General features: G+C 41.4%; 1 protein-coding gene across 2 annotated transcripts in view; it reads left to right on the forward strand.

The window, feature by feature from the left end:
- ASAH2 (N-acylsphingosine amidohydrolase 2) overlaps positions 1-27,222 on the forward strand; it is an 89,807-nt gene that overhangs the window by 4,230 nt on the left and 58,355 nt on the right. The window contains exons 2-5 of one of the 2 annotated variants that reach the window (XM_036123413.2): positions 17,567-17,682; positions 20,526-20,657; positions 23,540-23,745; positions 25,268-25,417. In XM_036123413.2, the coding sequence (XP_035979306.1) occupies positions 20,531-20,657; positions 23,540-23,745; positions 25,268-25,417 (483 nt within the window). In that variant the 5' untranslated portion in view covers positions 17,567-17,682; positions 20,526-20,530. The remainder of the gene's footprint in view (positions 1-17,566; positions 17,683-20,525; positions 20,658-23,539; positions 23,746-25,267; positions 25,418-27,222) is intronic. The other variant, XM_036123415.2, reaches the window with a different exon arrangement.

A 27,222-nucleotide genomic window follows, 5' to 3' on the forward strand; every position in this document is an offset into this window, starting at 1 on the left:
GGTTCCACTAGGAATCTTGAACAATGTTGTAACATTCTTAGAAGAAACCAGAAGTGTGTTTCTCTCCCACACACCCTCTTCCAATGTTGCTGGAATCTTGGAAGTAAGGCAACATTCTTGACGTTTCTGTTTTGTGTTGTAGTTACAAGTGTTAGCCTCAGCCCTCACCCTGATGCTTTTGCGCCTGATGTTTATACCCACGACTCAAACTGAATCTATTTTCTTCTCCACTGCACAGTTGGTTTACCCAACTTTCTTCTTCCGATGTGGCACCACAAGTCTCTCCCAACCTTAAAACACTGGAGTGATGTTTGATTTCCCCTCTTCTTCTTCTTCTTTTCCCACCTTGACCAATCCAAGTGGCAAATCCTAGAGGGATAACCCATACTTCTTTAATGTAGTTCTCCATTCTCTATTTCCACTGCCAACCCCAGAATAACACCTTGGCTCTGGCATACCTGGGGTATGAATGTGGGAGTGTCACAAAAGAACATCATCTTCCAGAAAGTTAAGGTAGAAAAAGACTGTGTATGGCTGCCCTTGGTGTAGCCAAACCACACTGCTTGCTATCATATATATTTGGGGCTTCCCTTCCCCTGCACTTGGGCGAACACTGATACATTAGCATCCACATCTATACCTGGTAAAATCTGTTCTGTTCTTCAAAGTTTGGCTTCAATTCCATCTCCTTCATGAAGCCTTCCTTGATTTTTCAAACTAGATATGATCTATCCTTTTTGCAAGCCCCCAGAACATTTTTTAAGATGTTTATGTCAAACCTTGCATTATATTTATTTTGCACCTGTCTTGTATTCCCCCATATAATCAGCAGAGAGAAAGGTTTTTTAATCAAATTTTTAATTTTTTTTTATTAAAAAAAATCTATTTCACTGGGCTGCATACATGGTAGGACCTTCATGAACTGACCTGTTCTGACCACCCTCATCATGTTTTTCCTCAGTACCCCGTTTGCCTTCTCTGCCCCTGTAATAGCAGACAGCTTTGCACATGCCATGCCTTCTGATCGGGGGAAGTAGATTGCTGGAACAGCCACAGTTCTCCACCTTCCCCTGAATCTACGCCTCCCGCAATGTGACTTCTCGTCAAGAGGTGGAGACCATTTCTCTTCCCCTTGAATCTGGGCTGGCCCCGCGACTTGCTTTGGTCAGGACAATGCAGCAGAAGTTACAACATGTCAGTACAGAGCCTAGCTTGCACATTTCCACTCGTTTTCTTGGAAACTGGCCCAGATGCCACGTGAAACAACCCTGGGCCAGCCTGTAGGAGGATGAGGGACCATGTGTAACAGAGATGGGCTGTCCAGTAGAAGCCATCCTAAACCAGCAGCTCCAGCCAAATCCTAACCAACCCAGCAGCTCTCTGTTGATGCATTTGCAAGCCCCAGCTCAGCAGAACTGCCCCGTTCGCCCAGCCACATGGCTAGCCCACAGAATCATGAGCTAAACAAATTGTTACCTCCAGCTATTAAGCTTTGGAGTGGTTTGTTACGCAGCCAATGCTAACTGATATAGTAGGTTAATAGCTACCTTTCTGAACTCCACTTAGATATCACTTCCTTGGCAAAGCCATCTCTGACCACTTTCGAGTCTGGGTCAGGGTTCCCTGTTAGGTATCCCAGAGGCCCACAGAGTCCAGTGTTATAATTACTTGGCAATCATCTCTATCTTACATGAGACTGTACGATTTTTGAAGGCAGGAATTTTGTCTTAGGAATTACATTCTTTGGGTCCTGCACAGTATCTGGGACTTGGTAGATGCTTGAGGAATATATTTAAATGAAGGAAGCAGTGGATTAAATCAGAGGCTGTAACTCATGGCCTGCATATGTTCAATTTGTCCCACATAGAGTGATTGATACAATGTTTTTTAAAACCTTGTTCGCCTACATTTGAAAATCAAGAAATTTAAGATAAGCCCCATGTTACTGAATGTTCACTAAAAGAAATGGAAAGATGCATCGATATTGGGCCTTCATTTCCTCATTTATCATCGAATCTGTGTGGTTCTGCTGTGTCTGCGAGTTTCACTCAGCTGCTTACCCGCTATAAAACACTCGACACTTAGGTAAGCTGCTGATAAATGTGTCCGCTCACCCAGTTCTGCCTGCTGATGGGAGGCAGCTTCTCTCTTCCTGGCAAGATTTGAAGCATTGCTCATAATCTCATTTTTCTCCTCTCCAAGTTGAGTTTGTTTTTTCTCCCTCCAAAGGGTTTTCAAGAGTAATTTGGCTTACCGCCTGCCTCAACTAGAGCCAGATGTTTTCTTCCATCTCCTAATTCATTTTCATTATGGCAGGAATTGTGGTTTGGCTGGAAGTAGCCTCCTCACCCAGCAATGCTGGCAGGCCTGTCAGAAACATGACGGTTTTCTGATGTTTTTCCCCTTTAATGGTGCTCAGAAGGGTCTATGTAAAACCTACTATTCGTGGTCTCTTTCCGAATGTATTGCAGAGCCTTTTCAAAAAATTAATTAATCAATTACTTTTGTGATTATTCTATTTACAAGGCTTAGAACTCACTGATGTTCGGCAGGAACGCGCTGCTATAGGTATACCAGTTGTTTACCTGGCATCTGTTCTAATTGGGTCAGGGCTCGGGCTGAACCAGTAGTTAAATCTTTTGAACATATCAACCCTGAACTTAACACATTGGAATGGAAAACATGCTAGTCTCCAATTATGCCTATACCTTTGGACTCATCTATGAGGCAACAGGCTTAAGTACGTGGTCACAGCTCTGTGCCACTTGGTGGTATCAATTCTCTTATGTAAATACCAACTTAATTATCCAGTTCAGAAGAAACTTTATCTCTTATGGTGCATCCAAAGTTCAGTTTACCGGGGCATGAAGGGCAGCTCAGCCTGTTTTCTGATTAGTGAAATGAATAAGCAGGTAGAACTCGCTCTGTTCCATTAGGCCCAACTAAATTAGTTGTTGCCTCATTATTTCTAAAAGTCCCTTGGGATCAGACAGCCGACTTACGAGTTCAACCAAGATGGAGTCTGAAGTGGACACAGTCTACCTCATAAAGCCAAGAGAAGGAAGAGGAACTCTCTTTTTTGTAGTGGTTGTTCTTCATTTAAGAATACATAAGAAGAGGGGCGCCTGGGTGGCTCAGTCATTAAGCGTCTGCCTTCGGCTCGGGTCATGATCCTGGGGTCCTGGGATCGAGCCCCGCATCGGGCTCCCTGCTCAATGGGAAGCCTGCTTCTCCCTCTCCCACTCCCCCTGCTTGTGTTCCCTCTCTCGCTGTGTCTCTCTCTGTCAAATAAATAAGATCTTTAAAAAAAAAAAAAAGATTCTAAGAATACATAAGAAGAGACTAGCAGAGTTGACACCTCCTTTTTCAGCCTCATTGGAAATTAGGTTACTCTATGTGACTTTTTCACATCTGTATTCATCTATTGAAAAAAAAATACCTTTGTATCACAAAAGTAATACACAATCATGGCAAAACATTTTAATATGGTTAAGCAAAATGCAGATATAAATAAGTAATATAAATAAATAAATAAATAAAAATTTTCCCCAAATCGCAATAGCATTCAAAATGGATTAGTCTAGTTATCTCTTTGTCTCTGTCTCTCTCTCTATATATTTTTGACAGCTTTAAAACTTGGGACTGTTTTCTTTTAAACCCCAAGCTTTAAAAAAAATCTTGAAGGGAATGTTTTCAAATCTGTTACACATTCTCCTGCTGTGTTAGAGATTGTTAAGCAAAAATGACTCAGGTTGTCGTTCTGACTACTGATCATTGTCATGGCTGAGTCACTGTCTCTAGACCTCCTTTACGTGCTACTCTTATCACCTATGTGCCTGCTTCTAGAGACCTGGAGTTTTCCAGTTTTCTGTGATTGGAAGAAAAAGAATGGTTGGTTAGAACTGTTTGTCAATTAAAAGTCAACAAGTTCTGCACAGGTAAAATGCAGACTTTATTTCATAATTTTCTGTGACCTGGAGACATTTTATATTTACTTCCCATTTATATTTATGTCTTAGAGTTGAGACTGAATTAGAGAGATTTTAGTATATTATGAAATGTAACATTGAGCATCTTTTCATGTATGGTTCATCATTTGGATGTCTTCTTTGGAAAAAAATGTCTAGTTCTGCCCACTTTTTAATTGGATTATTTGTTTTTTTGCTATTGAGTTATAGGAGTTCTTTACATATTTTGGATTAATCCCTTATCTGACATATGGTTTGCAAATGTTTTCTCCCATTCTGTAGGTTGCCTTTTCATTTTGTTGCTCGTTTCCTTTGTTGGGCAGAAGTTTTCGTTTGGTGTAATCCCACCTGTTGCTTGTACTTTTTGCATCATATTCACAAAAATCATTGCCAAGGCTAATGTTAAGGAGCTTCTTCCCTGAGATTTCTTGTAGGAGTTTTACAGTTTCAGGTCTTACGTTTAAGTCTTTAATCCATTTTGAGTTAATTTCTGTGAGTGGTGTAAGATAGGGGTCAAATTTCATTTCTCTTTATGTGGTCATCCAGGAATAAAACCATTTGATTTTTTAAGTTTAAATTCAATTAGCCAATGTATCATTAGTTTTTGATATAATGTTCAATGATTCATTAGTTGCGTATAACACCCAGTGCTCATCACATCACGTGCCCTCCTTAATGCCCATCACCCAGTTATCCCATCCCCCCACCCACCTCCCCTTCCTCAACCCTCGGTTTGTTTCCCAGAGTCAAGAGTCTCAAATGGCTTGTCTCTGATTTGTGGCACTTATTGGACTGAAAGAAATGTCAAAGAAGATACAAGATTTAGCTAAGGAGTCCTCTTCATGAACTGGTGTTAATCTGGTGGCTATGTTCATCAAAATGGGTAGGGGGCTTGCTCTGGAAAAATCGTTGCTTGACAGAGAAGCATTTACTTCTTGCTTATGCAAAGTGCAGTCCTGGTCCGATGACTCTCTGGAATAGGTTTCTTCCAAGTGGTGACTCAGGGATTGTGTAACCTATCATCTGGAACAGGCAGTTATCAGGGTCACCAGAGCAGAGGAAGAGAGATCATGGAGAACCCACACCCCCTCTAAATGCCTCTGCACTAAATACTTCAATCTGCAAGTGACACATGTCATTGTCACTCACAGCCCATTGACCAGTGACTACCAGGGGCCTGGAGAGCATAACCTCCCTGTATGCCCACAAAAGAGCAGAGGACCAGATATGGGTGAGGGCTTCAAGGCTCCATCACCATGACCTTAGGCAAGTACTGGAATTTCTCTATCTGGCAGGGGGCAACCGTGGAATCCTTACCTCTTCCCACCATCCTGAGTCTAAATCTGATTTCTTCTTAGCTTTGTGATTTTGACTGCTTTGTAGACACTATGTCCTCTTACTCTAAGAGTATCGGGCAGCTACGAGTAAGGGACAGATGCTTGATTTTACTGGCAATATAACCTTTGGCTAATTGTTTCACTTCTCTTGGACTCTTTATTTTTCTTTTTAATTGGAATGTAGAATGGTGATAGGAACAGTGCCATCCTCAGAATATTGCTGTGGGTACTCAATGAGACAACTCATGTAATGTTTTAGGACAGCGTCTGGAGCATATGATGAGTTCAGTCCATTCATGTTATTTTATTTTTTATTTTTATTTTTTGAAGGTGACTGTTCTCCTTGTGCTGGCTTGATAAATGCCTACATAGGAACAGCTCAGTACGTTGGTGTTGTCCTTCGTGTCCTGGCATGATTGGTCAGCCCAATCCATGCCAGTCCCTTTCATCTACTGACCCATAAAATGGATCACAAACTCTGTAGGGGATCGGAGTCTTTTCCCAAGACCATCAACCCCCCTTGCAGTTGTGTCTCATCTGCATTAGCTTAGATTCCATCGCTGCCTGGCCCTGTCTTGGCTCTGTATCTCAGTTGGATCCTGCCTTTGGCTCCCACAAGCTCAATATTCCTGTCTGGCTTCCCCCATCGTTGAGCTCTGGAGGTCTCTCTTAGAATTATGAGAGAAGTCTGGGCTGGCCCCTTGCATTTCTGGAGTACTCATTTCCCTCAGGGGGGAGCTGCCCACCCTAAACTCAGCCCCTCATGATACAAACCCTGCCTCACCTTCTGGTTCACACACAGGCTTGGTCCTGGCCTCCACACAGCAGAGGGAACATCAGACTCCCCCTCTCCTTTCATGAGCCACCCCCTTTAAGCTGGGGCATTTCTGGTGCCACCTAACCCTTATCACCATCCCAAACCAATGAAAAGCCAGGATGTTAAGTCCTCCCACAGGCATTATCCCTCCAGGTGGATATACACAAGCAAGAATTTTTTCTCTCCCCACTCCCCTGAATCTTAAGTAGATTGTCCTTGGGAATGAGCCAGACAAATTAGAGCAAGAGAGAATGTGAGAAACAGCATGTGTTCCCTCTCCAGCATGGGGTGGGGGGGGGGGGGAGTCCAGTTGCCCTCCCCCCTTGCTTTTTGGCTACTATCTAATGGGGGGGGGGATATCTGTGAATCGTTGCCAGTGTATTTGCTCTGGGCAAGGAAGAAAGCAATTTTCACCAGGCAGGGTTCCTTCTCAGGCTTGGTTCTGCCCAAAACAAGAAAGACAAAATGCTTTCATGTCAAGCTCCACCTGGTTGTCCTTTTCCCCGTTGGCCAGAGAGAACATTGAGTCAGGCTAGACTTTGATATAAGTAAATTTTCTACTTCTCTTGGTCCTCTCCCCACAAGTTCTATCAAAGGATAATATGGTATTTTTTACCCCTATACATCAACCTACCTCCCTCCCCTCTGGTAACCATCAGTTTGATCTCTGTACTTACAAGTTGGTTTCTTGGTTTGTCTTTCTCTCTGCCCCCCCACCCTTTTTTGTTTTGTTTCTTAAATTCCACATGAGTGGAATCAGGTGGTATTTGTCTCTCTCTGACTGACTTATTTTGCTTAGCATAATATTCTCTAGGTCCATCCATATTGTTGCAAATGGCAAACTTCTGTTTAATGGCTGAATGATATTCCATTGTGTATATATACCACATCTTCTTTATCCATTCATTTATTGATGGACACAGGCTGCTTCCATAATTTGGCTACTCTAAATAATGCATTAATAAACAGAGTACATGCATTCCTTTGGATTACTGTTTTTACATTTTTTGGGGGGGGGGGCGGTTAAATACCCAGTAGTGTGATTCCTGAATTGTATGGTAGCTCTATTTTTAACTTTTTGAGGAAACTCCATACTGTTTTCCACAGTGGCTGCACCAGCTTGCATTCCCACCTATAGGGCAAGAGGGTTCCGTTCCTTTTTCTCCACATCGTCACCAACATTTGCTGTTTTTTGTGTTTTTCATTTTAGCCATTCTGAGGTGTGAGGTGATAGCTCATTGTGGTTTTGAGTTGCATTTCCCTGATGTCAAGTGATGTTGAGCATCTTTTCATGTGTGTATTGGCCATCTGGATGTCTTCTTTGGAGAAACGTCTGTTTATGTTTTCTACCCATTTTTAATAGGATTATGTGTTTTTTCGGTGTTAATTGTATAAATTCTTTATATATTTTTGATACTAACCCTTTATCAGATATGTCATTGGCTAATATCTTCTCCCATTCCTTAGGTTGCCTTAGGTTGTCTTTTAGTTTTGTTGGTTGTTTCCTTCACTGTGCAGAAGCTTTCTATTTTGATGTAGTCCCAATAGTTCATTTTTACTTTTATTTCCCTTGCCTCAGGAGACCTAGCTAGAGAAATGTTGCTACAGCTGCCAATGTCAGAGAATTTACTGCCTGTGCTCTCTTCTAGGATTTTTGTGGTTTCAGGTCTCACATTTAGGTCTTTAATCCATTTTGAGTTTATTTTTTGTATATGGTGAAAGAAAATGGTACAGTTTCATTCTTTTGCACGTTGCTGTCCAGTTTTCCTAATACCATTTATTGAAGAGAGCGTCTTTTCCTCATCGGATATTTATTTCTCCTTTGTCGAAGATTAATTGACCATATAATTGTGGGTTTATTTCTGGGTTTTTTATTCTGTTCCATTGATCTATGTGTCTGTTTTTGTGCCAGTACCATACTGTTTTGATTGCTACAACTTTGTAATATAACTTGAAGCTTGGAATTGTGATGCCATCGGCTTTGGTTTTCTTTTTCAACATTCCTCTGGCTATTTGGGGTCTTTTCTGGTTCCATACAAATTTTAGGATTATTTGTTCCAGCTCTGTGAAAAAAGTTGATGGTATTTTGATAGGGATTGCATTGAATGTATAGATATCTCTATACATAGACATTTTAACAATATGTGTTCTTGCAGTCCATGAGCATGGAACATTTTTCCATTTCTTTGTGTCTTCCTCAATCTTTTATGAGTGTTCTATAGTTTTCTGAGTACAGATCTTTTACCTCTTTGGTTAGGTTTTTTCCTAGGTATCTTATGGTTTTTGGTGCAGTTGTAAATGGGATCGACTTCTTAATTTCTCTTTCTTCTGTCTCAGTGTTAGTGTATAGAAATGCAACTGATTTCTGTGCATTGATTTCATATCCTGACATGTTGCTAATTTCCTGTATGAGTTCTAGCAATTTTGGGGTGGAGTTTTTGGGTTTTCCACATAGAGTATCATGTCATCTGCAAAGAGTGAGAGTTTGACTTCTTGGCCGATTCGGATGCCTCATTTTTTTTTTGTCTGATTGCTGAGGCTAGGACTTCTAGTACTATGTTGAACAACAGTGGTGAGAATGAACATCCTTGTCTTGTTCCTGACCTTAGGGGGAAAGCATTCAGTTTTTCCCTATCAAGGATAATTTTTTCTGTGGGTTTTTCATATATGGCCTTTATTATGTTGAAATATGTTTCCTCTAGACCTACTTTGTTGAGGGTTTTCATCATGAATGGTTGTTGTACTTTGTCAAACCTTTTTTCTGCATCTACTGAAATGATCATATGGTTTTTACCATTTCTCTTATTGATGTGACATATCATGCTGATTGTTTTGTGAATATTGAACCATAATTCCGTGCCGGAAATAAATTCCACTTGATCATGGTGTATGATTTTTTTAATGTATTGTTGGATTCAGTTATTGCTTGTATTTTGTTGAGATTTTTGCATTTGTGTTCATTAGAGATATTGACCAGTAGTTCTCTCTGTTTTTATTTATTTATTTTTTGTGATGTCTTTATTTGGTTTTGGTATTAGGGTATTGCTAGCCTCATAGAATGAATTTGGAAGTTTTCCTTCCTTTTCTATTTTTTGGAATAGTTGAAAAAAAATAGGTATTAACCCTTCTTTAAATGTTTGGTAGAATTCACATGTGAAGCCATCTGGTCCTGGACTTCCGTTTGTTGGGAGGTTTTTGATTACTGATTCAATTTCATTGCTGGTAATTAGTCTATTCAAATTTTCTATTTCTTCCTGCTTCAATTTTGGTAGATTATATGTTTCTAGGAATTTACCCATTTCTTCTAGGTTGTCCAATTTGTTGGCATATAATATTTCATAATCTCATAATTCTTTGTATTTCTGTGGTGTCAGTTGTTTATATTTCCTCTTTCATGTGTGATTTTATTTATTTGGGTCCTCTCACTCTCTCTCTTTTTTTATGTGTGTAGTTAGATGTTTATCAATTTTGTTGATCTTTTCAAAGAACCAGTTCCTGGTTTCACTGATCTGTTCTATTGATTTTTTAGTTTTTATATCATTTATTGCTGCTCTAATCTTTATTATTTCCTTCCTTCTGCTAGTTTGGGGTTTTGTTTGTTCTTCTTCTGGCTCCTTTAAATGTAAGGTTAGGTTGTTTATTTGAGATTTTTCTTGCTTCTTGGGGTAGGCCTGTATTGCCATATACTTCCCTCTTAGAACGACTTTTGCTGCATCCCAAAGGTTTTGGACTGTTGTGTTTTCATTTTCATTTGTTTCCATGTAGTTTTTTATTTCCTCTTTGATTTTCTGGTTGACTCATTCATTGTTTAGTAGCATGTTATTTAACCTCCATGTATTTGTGGTCTTTCCAGATTTTTTTCTTGTCGTTGATTTGTAGTTTCATAAATTGTGGTCAGAAAAGATGTGTGGTATGACTTCATTATTCTTCAATCTGTTGAGACTTGTTTTGTGGCCTAATGTGTGATCTCTTCTGGAGAATGTTCTGTGTGAACCTGAAAAGAATGTGTGTTGTGCTATTTTAGGATGGAATGTTCTGAATATATCTGTTAAATCCATCTGGTCCGGTGTGTCATTCAAAGCCACTGTTTTCTTGTTGATTTGCTGTTTGGATGATCTGTCCATCAATGTAAAGTGGGGTGTTAAGTTCTCCTACTATTACTGTATTAATATCAATTATTTCCTTTATGCTTGTTATTAACTGTTTTATGTATTTGGGTGCTCCCAGTTTGGGTGCATAAATATTTATAATCATTATATCTTCTTGTTGGATTGTCCCCTTTATGATTATATTTAGTGCCCTTCTTTGCCTCTTGTTACAGTCTTTGTTTTAAAGTCTATTTTGTCTGATATTTGTTGCTACTCCAGCTTTCTTTTGATGTCCATTTGCATGATAAATGTTTCTCCATTCCCTCACTTTCAATCTTCAGGTGTCTTTAGGTCTGAAATGAGACTCTTGTAGATAGCAAATAGATGGGTCTTGTTTTTTTATCCATTCTGTCACCCTATATCTTTTGATTGGAGAGTTTAGTCCATTTATATTCAAATAATTATTGATAGATATGTATTTATTGCCATTTTGTTACTTGTTTTGTGGTTGTTTATGTAGTTTTTCTTGATATTTTCTTCTCTTCCTTTCTTTCATGGCTTGTTGGCTTTCTTTAGTGATATATTTTGGTTTTTTTCTCCTTATTCTTTGCATATTTATTATTTTGCACTTTGATGTGTGGTTATCATTAAATTTGTATATATCATCTGCATATAGATAGCAGTCTATATTAAGTTGATGGTCATTTAAATTTGAACCCATTCTTTACTCCTGTCCTCCCCATGTTTTAGGTTTATGGTGTCGTATTTTACTTTTATTTTATGAATCCCTTGTCTGATTTTTACAGAAATACTTAATTTTACTGCTTTTGTGTTTTTTCCTTTTTATACTCTCACTTATGTTCTTTCCTTTCTACTCACAGAGTTCCCTGTAATATTTCTTATAGGGCTGGTTTAGTGGTCATGAACTCCTTTTAGTTTTTGTTTGTCTGAGAAACTCTTTTTTTTTCTTTTTTAGAGAAACTCTTTATCTCTCCTTCTATTCTAAATGACAACCTTGCTGAATAGAGTATTCTTGGCTGCAGATTTTTCCTTTTCAGCACTTTGAATTTATCATGCCACTCCCTTTTGGCCTGCAAAGTGCTGAAAAATCTGCTGATAACCATATGGGGTTTCCCTTATATGTAACTGTCTTCTTTTCTCTAACTGCTTTTAAAATCCTTTCTTTATCACTTTTGCCATTTTAATTACCCTGTGTCTTGGTGTGGATCTCCTTGGGTTGATTTTGGAGAGGAGGGTCTCTGTGCTTCCTGGATCTAAACATTGATTTCCTTCCCCAGATGAGGGAAGTTTTCAGCTATTATTTCTTCAAATTAATTTTCTGCCCCCCTTTCTCTATCTTCTTCTGGGATCCTTATAGTGTGAAAAATGTGGTATTTTTTCCACAAGTGCACTGTGCAGGTGGGAGATGCTAAGCCTCTGAGGTTTATGTAGAGGGACTGAATTACATCAAGAGATACTGTCACCTTGTTCCTGAAATGAAGATAAATGCAACTGCAGCCTGTTTTCCCCAATCTGCCTTCATAATCTTGTATGGCAAACCAGTCAAATTTTTCACTGCCAAAACAATAAATCCATATCTGTGGTTTTGGAAAAAGATGAATCACCAGAGAAGAATTTCCAAATATTCTGCAAAGGTTATATAGCCCCGTGGTTTTCTAGCAGTAGGAAAATGAGGAAAATTTTAGATTCCAGTCTTACCTACATTTCAAACCCTCTACGTGTTTCAAAAACAACAAAGACACCCCTTCTTCCCAAGGCTGAGTTTGTTAAACTCTAATGGGGAGATCATTAGAGCTACCCATGAGGAATACACCAAGAAAAGAACTGTGCTCTAAGGTTTAAATGCATGGAACCAACCACACTTGGGCATCCACATGTGGCCTAATTAATATGGTAACTCATTCACATTAAGCTGTAGAGTTATCAAAGAACTTTAAAAAAAATATTGTCTATGTGAAACTTTCAGCAAGGTAGATTTTTGTTAGTCTCCGTTTTCCTAAAAAGGAAAATGGAACAGAGGGATTAAGGTCACTGAGAAAAAAGCCTCAATCTTCAGATTCCAAATCCCAGTCCTTTCCATATACTCAATCTTTTGCCTTTGTCTTTTGCCCTTTGTACTGAAGGCGGGACTGAGTAAATTTGGGGAAAGAAACTCTGCAGCCCCAGAGGAGTGTATCTATTTTTTTCTATGAGAAAAGCAGGACTGTCAATATTGTTGGGAACAAGGGCTTTGTGAACCCCCCAGAAAAGAAGAGCCACAGCGCACTGCTCTGTGACACGTCACCTTCCTCCTGGGCTCTGCGACTATGGTCGGAGCTGTGACCTCCCTCATAGAAGGAACCTGGGCTCTCCACTGCAGTGAAGTACATCCATTAGTCTCAATTTCAAGTTCAACATATAACAGGTGCAAAAGGGGTTTAATAGGAAACAGTCTCTCCAGCTTAGAACAGAAGGGACCTCTTTTCTATCGCTTGAGGTTTGAGGTCAAGATTCAACAGAGACAAGTGTAAAGGTGAATCTATAAATAGTCATCTGATAATGGGACTGCTTTGAGATTCAAAGGGATTTTTCATTACTTGGCAAAGCGTATGAGGTGGTAAGGTACCAATATGGCAGCCCTGTGTACTTAAAACTAATTTCTTTTCTGACTTAATGAAGAATTCATTGGGTCAGAGTGCCCATCACTTTTAACTTTAAAAATGTTCCCAGAGGCAGCTTGGCATACAGTGTCCAGTGATTAGAATGCATATATTCTCCAAAGGGAGGCCCAATGCTCACTTTCATGAGATTTAGCTTGGACAGGTTCTTAAGTTGGAGGTAACAGAATCAACTCCAGCTAGCTCAAGAGGAACAGGATTTATTAGGGGATAGAGATAACTTGCCCAATCATTGTGAAGGCTCAAAACAGAGAATTGGGGTTGAACTTCCAGAAAAAATTCTCCAACTTAAATACAGACCTGATCTGCTGAGGGATAGGCTGCTTTGGTAGTGATCCTGGAATAAGGAAGTGGCTACAGCATCTAGAAGAAGCCACCATACTGCTGTCTCAGAGTCATGTTGCCACAATCCAAACCAACAAGACAGATGTGCAATACAGAGTGTCTCTTCCCATGTGGCTCAGTTCTGAATCAAAGTCTCACACTAGTGCATCTGAAAGGCAGAACTGAAACTGCATCTGGAACTCTAGGCAAATAAGCATCTGGCGTTGGCATGCCCGCTGGGTTTAGAAAGGGTATTGAGGGAAGCCCTCTACAAAGCCAATAGTGCTTTAAACCACAACTCTTCCCTCCACTTGCATACTAAAGAGCAAAGCTTATTTCCCATCTATCTAGCCTCCCACCTATCCCTTTATCTGTCTATCACCCATCCATTTATCCATCCATACATGTATCCATCCATCCACCCATTCTTCGTCCACCCATCCACCATCCATCCATCCACCTACCCATCCATCCATCCACCCATTCATTCATCCACTCCTCCACCATCCATCCATCCACCTACCCGTCCACCCATCCATCCAATTTTTGCACTTTTGGTATTATTTCTTTTTTTAGAGAATCTGTTTCAGGATGTGTCTGAAAGATAAGGACTGCTTAAAGGGTCTGACTAGAATACCATTAGCACAGTAACATTTTTAACAATAACCCCTTAAGATCATCAAATATCTAGTCAGTGTTCAAATCTTTGCAATTATCTCCTAGTTTTCAAAAAAAGTTCTAAATAATGAGGGTTTGGTCTTACAGCATAAGTTGATTGGCACGTCTTCTCAGCCTCTTTTAATCTACAGTTTCTTCTCCTTTCTTCTCCTCCCCTCTCCTGCCTTGGCCACTCTCTTCCCCTGCCCTCCCCTCCCTTGCTTCTCTCTCTCTTCTCCATTCTGCTCCTCCTCATGTTTCCTTCCCCTCCTCCTTCTCATCCTCTTGCTCCTCATCCTCTCTCTCCCTCTCCACTTCTAATTTCTTTGTTAAAGAAACGGGGTCATTTGTCCTAGAGTCTTTCACAGTCTGGACTATGCTTACTGTATCCCCATATTGTCCTCTAACATAGTTGGTTGTTTCTTGTATATTCCATAAACAGGCACTCAGATCTAGAGGCTGATCCAATTTAGTGTTACTATTTTGGAAAGAGTACTTGAGAAGAACACATCATTCAGAGGCTTGCAATATTCATTTGTCTCTCTTTTGGTGACTTATATAAGCATCCAGTCAATGACCATTGCCTAGTTCCATCATTTCACTAGGGGTTGCAAAGCATGTAGATTCATGGTATGTCATTCTTTCCTCAATTATTGGCTGGAATATTTCAAGTGTGAGAAACTATCCCTCATTAATGATTTGGCTTTCCCAAGATACCTTTATATAGGAAAAGTAGAGTACATTCTTGATCTCCGCCCCCCCTTTTTTAAATCACTTTTCAGAAAAGCAAATTGGAATTTGTTATTTTAAAGGTAGCATCTTTTACAGGTAATCAATGAGGTGTTTTTTTATTTTTAGTATCATTAAAACATCATGGATTTAAGCAAATTTAGTTTGTGTCAATCTACTGCAATTATTTTTTAAAAAAATTGATGCCCAAATTGACCTATTTGAGAGAGAACCTCTAGTTCTTTTTACACAGTTCTAATCTTCTTGATCATCACCTTGGCTTCCTTGATTCCTGGTATGAAAACATGTTGCAGGTTTCATTCATACATTTCTTGTCCCAGACCCAGAACCAGCCATTTCTTCAAGGATCTCTTGTTCCTTTTAGCAAGAAACAGTATAAAGAGACCACAATCTGGATGCTCTATGAAATAATGTATGTTTTTTAAAAGTAATTTATTCTTCAATCATTCCAAGGAGCAAAGAATGAAAAAGGATATGGCAATTAGCATGGAACATAGGAAGTCAGGATCAAGCCTTTGAAGGCCCCTACCCTGTAGGCGTAAGTAAAAGATCCTGTGGTGCTAATGACCATTGGTTAATGGTTTATGAATTGAGGTTTTGAGAGAAGCATTTTTTTGGGGGGTTGAGTACAGTTCATGTGTTTTTCTCTGGCTTCCTCTGCCTTCTGCTGGGTAGTTTCTCCCTCTGTGATCGGGTGTTCAGAGACAGAGGGACATCATTTGCTTCATCATCTGCTAATGAGGAGGGACCACTTGGACTTGCTTATCCCCAGAGGCTGTGACGCCAGAGCCCTGGTCAAGGCGACACAGGAAGAATTTGGTGAGAGGCAAGAGCTCTTGTCTAGGAATCTGGAGACTTGGTCTCACATCCTGCAATAAGTATTGCTCAACCACGCTCACTTTTAACCATCCTTTCCTGTTCTGGAAGCCATGTCACCCTTCTGTGTGTGTTTCCTCATCTGTAAAATGGGTGGGGTATGAACGCATGTCTTGGGGTAGCGGGTAGAGTAGGAAAATCATCCTTATCCTAGCAAACAAGATTTATCTGAGGGCCATTCAGACAGAATCAAATAGATGTAGAAGTTCAACTACTTGCAGTGATTTTATCTTCCCCTCACCCCCGGGTGGTCTCACTCCTAGCTACAGGAGCCAGCTGTTCCAATGGGTACTGCAGGTCCCCTTGGCCCAACATCACTTCTCCACTGGCTCTGCCACAGTGCTTGACAGTCCCTTGATTCTCACCCCTTGGTATTTAGGGATGGTTCTTCAAATGCTGTCTGGGGGCAATGATATATGATCTACTTATGATCTTACCGGAATAGACTGTGGTCGCCTCCTGAGTCTTGGTGTGAATGAACATGGCAGGGCTCCTTTTCTTGGGGAGGGAAGTGGTGGAGGTCTGGAGGGGGCAGTGGGTGCGTTTGGGGACCCACTGTAAAGGAGAAGGGCAGGAGACGGAAATCTGATGGCAAGTCACTAGTGGGTGTCTGTGGTTTTTATCTGCCTTGATTTCATTCTGGAGAATTACTCTTCCCTCTTTGGGGATGGTCTTGTTGAGAAGTCTGTTTAAGGATCTCCTCGAAGGAAGGGATATGTCTATGCTCTGAGCTGGGCCAGTCAGATGCTGTCTCTCAGGAACTGAATCCTGAGTGGCATGACAGAAAGACCTAAAGCAGTTGGAGGGCATCCATCTCCATGGCAGTCCCTCCTGCCCCCTAGATCTGCCCTGATATCTGGCCTTCCAGAGCCTGCATCTTCAAATTCTTTTGCTGCCTTCCAGTGAATTTACTTCTCTCTCTTTCCTCCACTGCTTAAGTTAGCTGGATTTGGCCTCTGTTCCTTAATACCAAGAAGTCTAACATAAATGCATACAAAAAAACCCCCACAAAAACCCAAACTGGTTTAATAGCATAATTTAATCTGCTTCCCCCTCTGATGCAGTAAAGTAGCTAAGCCACATTACTAAATGCAGTATTGGGAGGCACTTATATCTCTAATATTTCCATTGGACTTTGGGGCTGGTCTCTTTTAACTCTTCAAGGAATGAAGTGCCCTATGTGTTCCTCAAAATGCTTCCTGGAAAGCTTGGATTTAGTAGGGAAAAAAGGTGTGAATGAGCCTATTTCTTCCTCTCTTTGTCTCTTGTGCGCCGTTGTTTAACTTCATGCTGTTATACAGTATACATTCTTCAGGAGGAGGTAAAACATTTTATCTTCCCCATTACAAAAACACGCCTGGCTCTTTCAGAAAGTACCAAGGATCGAAAAGATGAAAACAAAACTCACCCATAATCTTATCACCAGATTACTTCTTAATATTTTGCTGTGATTTCTTACAGTCTTCATGACCACACATATATAAATAATGTCTGCTTTAAAAAACAGGATTATAATGTCTTTTAAACTTAATTAAATATAGTAATTTTGTAGGTCATTAAATTATTTAATGGTTGCACAGCATTCTTGCCCTGTTGTATATGCATTATTCATATTCTTAGTTCATCTAAAACTTTGCATTCTTTTTATGCACAAGAACCTAAGAGTTAAAATCACTTTTCTCATCTGAAATTGGTGTACACATAGCTCAATGTGAGCCATAGCCCGCACTAATATCCAGCATGCAGCATCAGTCCCTCTTGATTGCTGGTTGAGTGACCAGTGGCAAATAAAGCAGGTGCTCTTTTTTGTTGATCCAGGCTATAGACCTTGCACAGAACTTGTGCTGGAGAGGTGTGTAAAGGCTGAAATCAATGACCTTCAGCCCCGCAAATCTTCTGCAACTTCTCCCTCAGTATCAGTCTTTCCCAGGGGAGAGTTTGCGTAGAAGGCTCTTGTTATCAATACACTTTAATCTCATCCTGCACCAAGCCCATTACAGATGAAATGTAATGGTATGCTAATGAGAACTCTGCTCTCTTGGGCATGACTGTGAACATCTTTCCTCAGTAGGTTTCAGAACGTGCTGAGAAATCTTGGCTGAGCAAAGTGAAAGGCGAAAGGAACGAGATTCTGGACTGTCATTTGCTTTACTGGGATGCAGGATTTCTTTTGATTGTTTGAATCAGGTAAGAATACTTGTATTTTCTTGGAGAGGGAGGGAGGGATCTTGAATCATCCCTTTGTCTTAGAGATCTTGATGAAATCCTAAAAGCTTCGCTCCATTTTCTTAGCTTTGGAAACCCACTTTGAGAAATTATTACCTCTTACTCTCACAGTCTTGAAAAACAGAGACCTCAGTGTGGTAGAGATGTGGCAAGTGGCTTGCCATTGTGTCATAGAGCCTCATCACTGAGCTTGCAGAATTTTGCCAGATGAAGTGAGGACCAGTGGGAAGTGTCAAATCTTTTAAGTTATAATGATTAGCCCAGCTCTCTGTGGTGCATTCTGAAGGCAGACTAGGCATTTGCTTTAACATTTGAATTCAGACTGTAGTCATCAGTGAAAAATAAATAGTGCTAGCTGGTTAAAAAAGAATAGTAATAATGTTGGCAGTAATTCTGGCAACATAGCAGTGAAAGCCATGAAGTACATCATTGAAATCCGAGTTAGAGCTGGACATGCTAATGTGAAATCAAGTGCTATTATTGACTCGTGTAAAAGGTTGATCTTGGTAATCAATTCAACAGAATAAAACTAGCAAAAAAAAGAGAGAGAGATAGAAGAAGAACAGTATGATTTTTTTTTTAATATTTTATTTATTTATCTGACAGAGAGAGACACAGCAAGAGAGGGAACACAAGCAGGGGGGTGGGAGATGGAGAAGCAGGGTTCCTGCCGAGCAGGGAGCCTGATGCGGGGCTCGATCCCAGGACCCTGGGACCATGACCTGAGCTGAAGGCAGCCGCTTAACTGACTGAGCCACCCAGGTGCCCCAGAACAGTATGATTTTGAAGCATGTCTATTCATTGCGTAGGCTCCTACCATGTGGCCACATTTACACATGCAGTGTGTATGTAGATGCTCTGGGGTGGGGAGGTCCGCCTGTTGGTCAGCCATGTTTAGTTGTTCTCTTGGTGCAGGACTGGTAAACTTAGCTGGATCATCAAAATTTCAGAAGCATATCTTAGATGTGTTTCCTGACTCCTGGGGGCTGACAGTGAATATTGGGACCAAGATTGGAACTAATTTGCTTTGCTTTAAATTTGAAGTTGTCCTTGATGGTAGCAGTAAGAGCGATTATGATGGTGATAAATGGATGAGGAAAGTGTGCTAATATCCAAGAAATTTGGGAAGATGTGCCAGTCTCTTTGTCCCCTTCCAGTTTAGCCCTACCTCTGAAGTGTTTGCTGTTAGACTGATTTTTAAACTGTAGTCCAGGGATTGCAAAATAAAATAACTGCAAAGACCAGGTAGTAACTTAGATGGAAAAGATCCACCGGAAGAGTCTGTGGTGGGTGGAGAATGCATGCCCCATCTAAAGGAACAGCAGCTACTAAGTTCTACCAGACTCCTGGCACGTAGGAATGCTGACTCAGTGTTGTCATGGTTTATGAAATATTTTGAAAGAAAACTTGAGGGTTTAGATTTGTAAATGGAGACTCTCTTTTTACAGATGAACTGTGAGCTCTTCTATCTTGTCAACTAAATCAAATTGAAACAAAAAATTGGGCCAGGCTAAGCACACTTGTTTGTAGCCAATTTATAACTCTTGGGGGTAGTAGCATCTGAGCCCCATATTACCCATCTTGGAGTAGCATCTGAGCCCCATATTACCCATCTAGGACTCTAATCCCATCTCATTGTTCTGGCATCCTGAAGTATGGGTTAAGAAAATGGGCTCTGAAGTTCCTACCTGTGATTCCAATAATTCTTTAATGCTTGTTTCATATAAACTCCCTTTGAGGACAGTGAGGAGCAGAGCCTGCTGTTTTGCAACCTAGTGATAAATGCAAACATTTTGAACACCTACTGTGTTCTATGGGATGAAAGAATTATTACTGTCATCTCATTTTTATAAGAACTCTATAAGATGGGTACTAAAATTATCATCATCATCACATCCTTATTTACAGATAGGGAAACTGAGGCTCAGTGTTGGGGAGGATTTCCCAAGGTTGCCCAGTAAGCGGCAGAAATGAGATTTGGACTCTGGGGTCAGAAGGCAGAATCCAATTTTTAACTACCATGTTATACCTTCTCTTGGTACATTATGTGGATTTTTAGCATCTATTGTCTCTCTGAGTGATGATGACTCCTACTCCTGAAATATCTAAAGGAATCTGTAAGGATATTTTCTGCTTTTGTAGAACACAGGGGCATTGTCTTTGTCCTCATCCTCTGACAGTGTCTGCAAAATATGTGGGATCCTTCTGATGATGGAAGAGGGAGATTTTCTTAATGCCTGGCTTGAGACCAGAGATGCCACCCCCTCTTCCATATTGTTTTCTCATTAAGTATTAACTGGAGGTTAGCAAATGGAGTTTAAAGGCCAAAATTGTGTGTTTCACTTCCTTGTAGACAAGGTAGTTTTCCTTAGGCCATGGCCATAGAGGACAGCCTTAACCAAGCACAATCATCCCTATTGACAGAAGTGCTCCAACCTCGACCTGTGTACAGATAACATCATCACCATAAATGAAAGCAGTATGATGCAGCCAAGGAATACAAATAGATTTTGGCTTCCTTGCTAATGCCAAATGATGGGTTGTGGCTTTTAGAATGAGCACTGTACCAAGAAGGGTTTGGAAACCACATGTGAGCTCACCAAAGAGTGCTGGAATTGATTGGTCTTGTCTGCCATGGCTTGGGATAAGGAAGCAGTGGCAGGTATGCTCTGTACTTGCTGTCCCTGGTATAGTCTATTCATATGGGAGAACTAAGACACCTTAGGCTTGGGCAGCTCAAAGCATATATGTTTTAATTTGTGATTCTGTCTTCTCCCACCTCTTCCATTTCTGCTTTTCCTCAGGAGAGATGGCCAAACGCACCTTCTCCACGTTGGAGACATTCCTGATCTTCATCCTAGTATTGATGACCGCTGTCACAGTAGCCCTTCTCAGCCTCCTGTTTATCACCAGTGGGACCATTGAAAATCACAAAGGCAAGTTGTCAGGGGCTCTCTTGGATGCTCTTCCTAGCCTGTGGGAAATTTCTTGATCACCGGGGACGCCAAGGCAAAGAACAGTGTCTGCTGATAATGCCGATAACAACAGTTGAATGTGTACTTAAGCTGCCTGGGATGGCCATCTAACCTTTACATTAATTGCCCTTTCTGCATCGATAGCAATTTTTATCAAGCTTACCTTTGCCCACAAATAGCCGGTTGACAGGCATTCTGACATGCGCTTATTCATCTTTCACTTTTCCACTGACCTAAGCCCAGTTCAGAATTCTTCAAGGCCAAGTAATGTGAACATTTGCCCCAAGTCTCCTCTCTTTCTCTTTGCCTTTTCTCAGGCATCATCTTCTCTTGGGGACAAAAGGAGAATGAAAGACCCACTGAATATCAATTAGTCTGTGGAAAGCTTTAGAGAAGGGGGCATTGAACTCAGATTCTTAGGAGGGCCACTCAAGTTCTGTAAATGAGGTGGAGTGGGGAGGTGGTCTGGGTGGGGGGAGCAGGGTCCACAGCCCCTCTTGAGGGGTGTGGGTTGTCATGGTGTCACATGGATGCAGATCTCCAGGGTTTTCAAGAGAAGCTGGAATGGATGATTTAGGCATCTCCTGATATTTTTTTTAATGTTGGGAATAAATTTAGTCTTGGAAAACAATGTAGGCTACATTACAGGCAATATTGGCCCCCTGGGTCTTTGATGGAGCCCTACTTTGGTGGTGGGTCATATACTGGTAAACAAGTAGAGAAGACAGGTGGGGGTTGAAGGCTTTGACTGAAGTAAAGGGAGGGCTGGCTTTAGATGAAACAGAGAAGGAGCCCGATTTTTTTCACCTCAGTTTTCTCTCTTGTGACCTCTTCTTTCCAATGTATTCTCTACCATGACCCTGCGCTTTGAATTCCCTCAAGAGGGACAGAGATCCTCTGCACCAGCAGTGTGCAGAGCAGGGGCATGGACTGCTAGAAAGGAAAGGATCCATAGGACTTCCTTAGTTTTAGCTCTTAAAGTTAGAGAATCCAGAGGCTGAGACTCAGGGAGGTGATCAACAGTTATGGTAACTATTCTCATAGTAGGAGTTGCTGTTTGTTGAGAGGTTGCTTTGTGTCAAGTGCTATGGTCAAGGGTCTACATACTTTTCCCTCTTAATTCTCATAAAGCTTCTATAAAGGTAGGTGCTAGTCTTAGTACCATTTTCCGGATATAGAACCTGCGACTCTGAGGTCCTAAAGAAATCACCCTTGGCCATTGGACCTGGTTTGGCTTTGGTTGGCACCTCATTCCTACGTGGGTATCAATAAGGTAAAAGAGCCTGCCTCCTTCCTGGCAATAATTGATGTCTCATAGAAAATGGAGGCTTACGGTTGAGAAAATATGGATTCTAATGACATGTCGAATATGGATGAAAGAGCATCAGATTCTGAGTCAGAGGATCTGGGCTATGCACCTGGTTCATCTCGTGTTGTCCCCGAAATCGTGGTTACATCACTTCTCTGGGTTTCAGTTTTCTTATATGTAAAACTGACGAGATCAGTCTAGGTGATCTCTAGCTTTTCTTTGGCCCCCAAATTCTAGGATCCCAGGGGAGTCAGCAGCCAATCTCTTGACTAAGTACTGTCTGAGCACTAATACCTGTGACAGTGACATCTGTCACCTTGGCAACCCTGGCTGTTGTCTGGGGTGGAAACAAAAAAACAAATAACAAGCATATATAGGATATCTCAATATGTAAATAGAACCAAAGCTATATGCTGACAATTATTCTAAATTTTTAATATGTATGAACATATTTATTGTTCAAAACAACCCTAGGGAGTAGAGTACTATTACCTCCATTGTATAGATGGGAATAATCGGGGTAGAACAGGGTAAGTGGTTTGTTCAGCTAGTAGGTGGTAGAGTCAGTTTTCAAACCCAGGCTGTTTGGTTCTGGTACCTGCTCGTGTAGACTCTATGCCATTCTGCCTCCCTTCATACTTGTGTGTGTGTGTGTGTGATCACATAGGACATGTGTGTGTACACGCACATATGCAGATGGTGATATGAGTAAAATAAGGTGGAACTATGTAGAGCATACAGTGATCTGGTTTGCATCCTGAATAAAAGATTTGAGAAGGTTGGGGAAGAGGGGGCAGTGTAGACACAGTGGGGGTGGCATCCCTGGATGTGAGGGTTGAGCTGCCGCTGAGTGTGATGGAAATGAACCAACTCAGAAGGGAGTTGTGGAGCTTGGTTGGTGGACCAGAGAGCAATAAGGTCTCTGGATGGAGAGAAGGGTGGAGACAAATCCCTGGAGGCTAGTTTTAGTAGGCTGTGTGCCAGGAAACCTGGAACCTGGCTTGTTTGGCTAGAGGAGACATGCAGGGGGAGTGAGTTCAGGGCCATGAGTTTGACAAGGAATGGCTTGTGATGAGAAGTTGAAGGACGTTTAACGCAGGCCTTGATTATTAGGTGGAAGTATCTCCAAGTCAAGAGAAAGATCCTCCTTAGGATTATTATATTCAACAAGTTCCTGAGATGTTTCTTACCATATATTTTATTTATTTATTTAATTAAAAAAAATTTTTATTTATTTATTTGAGAGCAAGCATGAGCAGGGTGGGGGTAGGGGCAGAGGGAGAGGGAGAAGCAGACTCCCTACTGAGCTGGGAACATGACGTCCGACTCCATCCCAGGACCCTGGGATCATGACCTGAGCCGAAGGCAGACGCTTAACCAACTTAGCCACCCAGGTGCCCCTTTACCATATATTTTAAATATAAGAGAATATATAAACATTTTTCCTTAGGAACCTGAACCTGTGTGTTCTAATTGATGCCAACAAATAAGTGGACTGAAATGTTGTTCCTTAAATATTTTATTCTGTTTTTAGATCCCAGTTTTCCGTCCACCCAGAGCTCCCCGGCCACCCAGAGCTCCACAGCCAGTCAAGGCTCGACAATCACCAGTGGCTCTACAACCACCCAGGCACCTCCCGTGATTAGCACCCCAGAGCCTCCTCTCTTTCAGAACTTTAGTGGCTACCATATTGGTGTTGGGCGAGCTGACTGCACAGGACAAGTAGCAGATATCAACTTGGTAGGTAAATCATGGGCTCCTTGGAGAGAATGAAGCAAGTATTGTTATTACTTGCATCCTACACTTATTCCTGACTATTACATCATCATCATTTTCTCCTTCTCCTTTTCCTCCTCCCCCCCCTCCTCCTTCTTCTTCTCACTTTTTCATTGATTTCACTGCTGTCTAACACTATGATTATTGTACTATAAAGAGGGACCATGTGTTCAACTGCAACTCCTATGTAAAGCCAATTGGCCATTTTTTATGAATGGAAGTGGCAGGGCTGGCAAACTCACAGACAACAGGGTACCATAAATGATGGAAGCAGGCCAGTGTAAGCTGATAAGTGTCTAGTGAATCCTCAGTTTGGGGGACAGTGGGAAGTGGGAGGTATAACTGGAAAGTGCATGGCTTTAGCAATTATTGCCATGTAGGGCTGCCCTATCTTAAAGTTTTTTCAAGAGAAGCTGGAAAATCTCTGGATCAGAGACCTGAGTATCTAAATCTCTCAGTTGGAAAATATAGGCAACTCTAGTTAAAACTGGAAACCTAGCCTGGGGCAACACCGTGTAAGCCAAGGAAAAGGCTTCTGTCGGTCCAGTGTGGCCTATTAGATGCGGGCATGCAACTTCTTGGTTGTGATGGTGGATGTATTCATTCATATCCACCCTTCTCTAGGAAGCTAGAACGTGAGGTTGTTTGATGAGATTTTCTCCTTCCTACCAAATAATCTTTAGAGTCTAGGAGTTATTCCCTACTGTCTGTTCTGAGAAGTAGCTCTGGAAAGCGAACCCTAAGTGAACACTCCTATGAGGGGTAAAGCAAGCAGTAGAAGGGGCATTCTGAAGACTTCATGGGTAGGCTTTATGACAAGGTGACAAGGGGGATTGTGATAGGTACATTTGGCCTGACTTAGCTGAGGGACAGTCAACAAGGTAAAAGACAGCATGAGGTGCCCTCAGTAGAGACTATTGAATCATAAAGAAACCATTTTCTTTTTTTATTTTAGTTTATTTTATTCTATTTTGTTTTGTTTTGTTATGTTATGTTAGTCACCATACAGTACATCGTTAGTTTTCATTTTCTTCAGAAAAAGAAAGAACATTACACACCAAACAACCAAAGGGAGGGAGCCTTCAGTATTTAGGATGTTCTGGGAATGTGGGATGATGGTAGGGGAAGTACTTCCTTCAGTAGCACCTTGGGCAGGAGAAAAGAACAGAAACCCCTGGAAGGTCTGTGACATGGTAACAAAATTCCGGAGCCAAGCCAACCCCTTCCTTGCCCATAGGCCTGTGAATGGCTCCTGCCAAACTGAGAGCTACTCTGCATTTTTCCACACAGAAGAGTAAAGTCTCTTTCCTGATGTTGGCTTGCTTCTTGAAAACACATATTATCATCCCACGCAGAGCCACAGTGTCCTGTGGATTGTGTTTTACCTCGCCTTTCCTAAGTGGTCTCTTCTTGTGTGGTTGTACCTGGTTCTGGTGGCAGGGGAGTGAGGCAGACTGGCTCTGACTCTCTCTCTCTTCCTCCCTAGATGGGCTACGGTAAGACTGGCCAGAATGCACGGGGCATTCTCACGAGGCTGTACAGCCGTGCTTTCATCATGGCGGAGCCCGATGGGTCAAATCGAGTGGTGTTTGTCAGCATCGACATAGGCATGGTATCCCAAAGACTCAGGCTTGAGGTAAGTGGCTGAGGTGACAATGAAATGACATGATTTAAAAGAAAAGGTCTGGGAGTGAATGTGACAGTAACTAAGCCCTCCTGGCTTCTCATCCAGTGAGTTTCTACTGCCCTCCGTATTATAAGCTCTTGACAAGCCTTCACATAATCGGCTAGCAAGTAATTCCAGTCTTGGTCATCTTGATCAAACTTGCTCTCAGTTCTGCTGATGGCTCATTGTCATTGTTACTATTAATGTGTTTTGCAAGCTTATTATGTTCGAGGCAAGCTTCACATCCATTCTCTTATTTAATCCTCCTTGTTAGAAGTCTGAGAGCTCCAATTACTTACTAATCCCTCAAGTTTTAGACAGTTGAGATGCAAGGAGCCAGATGAGAAGTAAAACACAACATCGAAATAAATGGCTGAAGTTGGGTTGAGAGGGAGATGGGGGTCTCATTATACTATTCTGATTATTTTTGTATGTGTTTGAAAATTTCCATAATAAAATTTAAAAAGAATACAATGTTATTTACTCTTTAAGCTCTATTGTAGGCTATGGTGGGCTTTTCTGTGATTTTCCCCAAATTGAGACCATGTTACCCCCTCTGTGGGGAAGGTTGGGTTTAGCAGAAGGGAGCCCATGTGTCCTGGGCAGGCAGCAGTAAGATGCACAGAGAGAGAGGGAGAAATAGGGTGATGAGCATGGCCTTCCAGGTCTGTCTTTCTAAGCCAGTTTCTTGGACATGACTGAGTTGTATTTTCTGCATGGGATCAGGTCACAGAAAGAGAATGTACTCTTTTAATATCTGCTCACATATTAATGAAGGTGAGGAAACAGAAAGTCTGGAGCACCCAGGAAAGAGACCATTAAATGTCCACTATTCAGTGTCATGTTCTATCAGCCTCTATTAAACACTGTTCTTCCTGTGGTGTGAAGTGGCCAGTGACAGGGATGACAAGGGGGCCTCGAAACATTTTTCCAATGTCGCTTCCCAAGAGGGGAGTGGAAGCCTCCCCCATCTCTGGACACCGAAGGAGCAAGGGATTACATGTTCTCCCCACTCCTACACTTACAACAAAACTATGAGGTGGGTTTGTTGTTATCCCCACTTGATGGATAAAGTAATGGAGTCTTAGAAAAGGTGAGGAACTTTCCCAAATTCGCACAGTTAGCAAATGGTAGGGCTGGGTCCTGAACACATGTATGCCTGATACCAGAGCCCACATTCTTAAAAGTGACATGATTCTATTACCGTGGAGGGAAAAATGCATTGACCACCTACTTTTTGCATGGTACTTTGCTGGTCACTTCAGGGGGCACATAACCAAGTGAGTCGTAATCCACATTTCCTATGAGCTCACTACCCAGCTGGGGAGAGGAGGAAAGGGCTGTAATAGAAAAATACAGTAACTATAATTCACTGGAGTAAAGTACGGTGGTGTGTTAGTTATCTATTACCAAGTAACAAATAGCTCCAGAATACAGTGGCATAAAACAGGAAACATCATCTCACATTCTGTTGGTCAGGAAATCAGGACTGGCTTAGCCGGGTGGTTCCAGCTTAGGGTGTCTTGAAATCAAGCTGTTGGCAGAGGCTGCCATCATTGGAAGACTTGATTAATCCACTTCCAAGATGATTCACCTGCGTGGTGCTGACAGAAGGCCTCCATTCCCCGCTTTCCTGAATAGTGGACATTTAATGGTCACTGTCCTTCGTGGCCCCGAACAGCTGCTCTCTCCAGAGTGAGTGACTCAAGAGAAAAAGCAGGGGAAAAGCCATGGTGCCTCTCCTAACCTGGCTCAGAAGTTGCACTTCTAGTCCA

Source organism: Halichoerus grypus, chromosome 7, assembly GCF_964656455.1.
Source record: "Halichoerus grypus chromosome 7, mHalGry1.hap1.1, whole genome shotgun sequence".
Lineage (NCBI taxonomy): Eukaryota > Metazoa > Chordata > Mammalia > Carnivora > Phocidae > Halichoerus > Halichoerus grypus.